Source organism: Aphanomyces astaci, assembly GCF_000520075.1.
Source record: "Aphanomyces astaci strain APO3 unplaced genomic scaffold supercont1.56, whole genome shotgun sequence".
Lineage (NCBI taxonomy): Eukaryota > Oomycota > Saprolegniomycetes > Saprolegniales > Verrucalvaceae > Aphanomyces > Aphanomyces astaci.
The window spans coordinates 46,937-50,222 of NW_009798319.1; the positions used below are offsets into that span (position 1 = coordinate 46,937).

Sequence of the window (3,286 nt, forward strand, 5' to 3'; positions counted from 1 at the left end):
TCGATTGTTTACGGACCACCGGAATCTGGTGTACATGTTTAACCCCCTGGGGTCGAACTCGAACATGGCCAAGTACCAGGCCCACAAGCTCCAGCGCTGGGCGTTGACGATGACGACGTTCCCGTACGTCGTGGAGTGTGTGGCGGGAGAGGAGAACCTGTGGGCGGATCTCCTGAGCCGTTGGGGAAGTCCTCCTGAACCGGACCGGAGCTTTCCGGTGGAGTCCCGGAGTGCCTGGATGTCCAGACTGGCCCTGGTGTCCCCCTTACGGCACGAAGAATTTGTGTGGCCGACGGCGAATGCGATCACGGAATTGCAGCGCGGCCATCCGACATGTGAAAAATACGCCTCCTGGAGCGCTGAGAAGAAGTGTTTTCTGACGGTGGCGGGGAAGCTCTGGATCCCGGGAGATGCATTGGATATGCAAGTGCGTATATGTGTGGTGGCCCATGCCGGCGTGGCGGGACACCGGAGAGTGGAAGCGACAACGGCATCTGTTGCGGAGATGTTTGATTGGCCTACCCTGAAGACCGACGTGAAAAACTTCGTCACTGCCTGCCTGCATTGTATGGTGGTCGATCGATCGATGGTGAGTCGGTACCCCGTCCCTGGGGTGAAGCGCTGCATGCCACGAAGCCAAATGAGTTGATTCATTTCGATTGGCTGTCGCTCCCGGAGGCTCCAGGAGGCCTGAAATACGTCCTGGTCATCAAGGATGATATGAGTGGGTTCGTTCGGTTACATACCAGTACGTTACATACCAGTACGTTACATACCAGTACGACAGCGTCTGTAGCAGAGACGGCCGCGGCGTTGATGGAATGGTTTGGACTGTTCGAAGTGGTCAGGACCTGGGTATCCGACTCTGGATCCCATTTCAAGAACAACCTGGTCAGTACCCTGGGTCGTATGTTTGGTGTTCATCATCATTTTGTCACACCACACTGCCCCTGGGCCAACAGGACAGTTGAGGTGGTGAACAGGATCGTCGACCCTGAAGACCCTGTGCAGCGAGATGCGCTTGCAACCTGGAGACTGGCCGGGGGTGTCACCCTTGGTACAGTCTGCCCTGAATCAGCAGCCGGCCGACCGTTTGGACGGCGTAGTGCCAACGACGGCGTTTACGGGCCTGCCTGCTACACCTCCCCTGACTCCACTAGTCCACCCGGACGAGCACCAGGAGGTAACGATCGACTGAATTAAGTCCCGGGCGATACGCCACGTGAAGGCGCTCGCAGATGCCCTGGGAATTATGCACAAGCACGTGGCAGAGACGGCGACAGCAAAGTGTGCTAAGGCCTGGTACCATCGTGATGGTCAACGTTTCGTGAAGCTGGCGAAATTTACGCTGGGCGATTTTGTTTTGGTGGCCCGGGCTCTCCAGCATCCGGGAAAGCTAACGTTGCGTTGGAAGGGACCCTTTCGAGTCGTGAAGGTGGTCTCCGACTACCTGATGGAAGTCCAGCAGCTGGTGCCTCCGGGAGCGACGTCCCTGCACCATACGTGCCGGCTCCGCCTGTACTGTGAAGGCGGACGTGAAGTCAATGAAGATTTGAAGGCCCAAATCTCGTTCGGCGATGAAGGTTTTTACGTGGAAGACCTCCAGGACCTGCGTCTGCGAGTGGGGTCTGGGAAGTTCTGATCAAGTGGCTTGGAATCGACGATCTGGATTCGTCCTGGGAACCGGCCCTATCGATCTACGAAGACGTTCCCGTGCTATTCCATCGCTGGGCCAAGGCCCGGAGCAACGAAGATGGCGTGAGCAAAATGATTGACGATCTCACGAATGCATGTGGCCACCCGATGTAGGGGGGGGAAGTGTTATCGACCGAGCCTCTGTTCGACTCCCCGTGCCTGAGTGTATGCCTTGAACCCCGGATTATTTCCGCAAGGATTTATCCGTCCCTCCCCTGGGGAATCCAGATAACATGGGAGACGATCGACGAAGCTCGACGAAGCTCGGTCGAAGCACGCGAGGTATGAATCGTTGAGCGAAGTAAAAACCGTAGATTACACACCGCCCCTGGTCGAGCAGGCGCGTTACAATTGGCCAAGCGGTAACACAACATGTGGTTCTAGTATCGGCCCTCGCGGAGGAATGTCTTAACTGTACACAAATGATTATCCAAACTCAATTAATCGACTATCGAAATGGACACAATCCCCCCAAGAAAACTACTGGGTCCAAGGGTGCATTATTGTCAGGTAGGGCATCACAATCGATTCTAACGCAAATGCACACCAACACACAAAAGCGCCTACTGCTGTACTGTATGTAGCAGTACTTCCGTACAATGGAAGGCGAGGGGCTAAAGTTCATACATGTACATACTGGGTACAGTGGAATGCTCGACTTGCATGTATTATATTGCCATTTTAAAGTTGCCTTGGAGTAAAGTCTACTTTGGTGACGTCAACGCGTTGTATTGGGGGTTGAAAACAACATACCGCAAGTTATACCATTGACACAGTACAATTTGACTTTAAGTCGAGCTCTTCGCTCCTAATCACCACACGACGGCTTGGTGGGAGTGACGTCTCCGCTGTTGAATACGGTCACTTCCTTGGCGAATTGGTTGATGCCTTTGTACACTTCGAGGCCGCGCGTTTGGATGGTCGACACGTTCGCGGTAAAACCTTTGCCGAAAATTTCAATCGTCAGGGCGGGCTTTTTGAACTCACGGAACGCGTAATCTGGGAACACCCCATACGCCAAATAAAATTTGTGCGCCGATTTTTGGATGTATGCCTCCCCCATAGCGCTTTGCAATCCACGGCCGAGGACGTCGAACTTCTCGTCAATCCCACCGCCGATGGGTTCTTTCGTGTCTGCGAACGCGTAAAGAACGAAGGCCCCGTACGCGTGAATGTCGAGAAACCCTTGGATTTCACTGCGTTTAGACTGGAGCCATTCATTGATGCCCTCAGTTTCAGGCTCACTGAACGTCTTAAGACCGGGGTAATCTCCGTGTTTTTTGGTACGGGTTTTGGGGTTCTTGAAGGGAGTCGGCCAGTTGCGGTTCAAGTCGACTTCGTTGGCATTTTTGCGCTGGAATCGGGTGCCGTTCCACGTGAGGGCGTAGCTGTCAATGTTGACGATAGGCACAAAGTACAAGTCGTACTCGTCGGCGGCCGTGGGTTTGTTGTTGGCAATGTCATCCAGAATCGACGCGAACGAGAACAGAATCGACGACCCCGCGATCCATTCGCGGGCGTGTTGCAGGGCTTGAAAGTACAGCGACTGCGAGTGGCCCTTGCTCAGCTTGTACCCGTAAATCGTGGCGTT

The 3,286-nt window shown here is 54.3% G+C and overlaps 1 protein-coding gene across 1 annotated transcript in view; it reads right to left on the bottom strand.

The window, feature by feature from the left end:
• Nucleotides 1-2,503: 2,503 nt before the first annotated feature.
• Nucleotides 2,504-3,286, bottom strand: part of H257_14277 (hypothetical protein) — a gene marked incomplete at both ends in the record, with an annotated part of 3,435 nt that continues 2,652 nt past the window's right edge. Inside the window, one exon of the mRNA XM_009842048.1 lies at nt 2,504-3,257. Coding sequence (XP_009840350.1) covers nt 2,504-3,257 — 754 coding nt within the window. The remainder of the gene's footprint in view (nt 3,258-3,286) is intronic.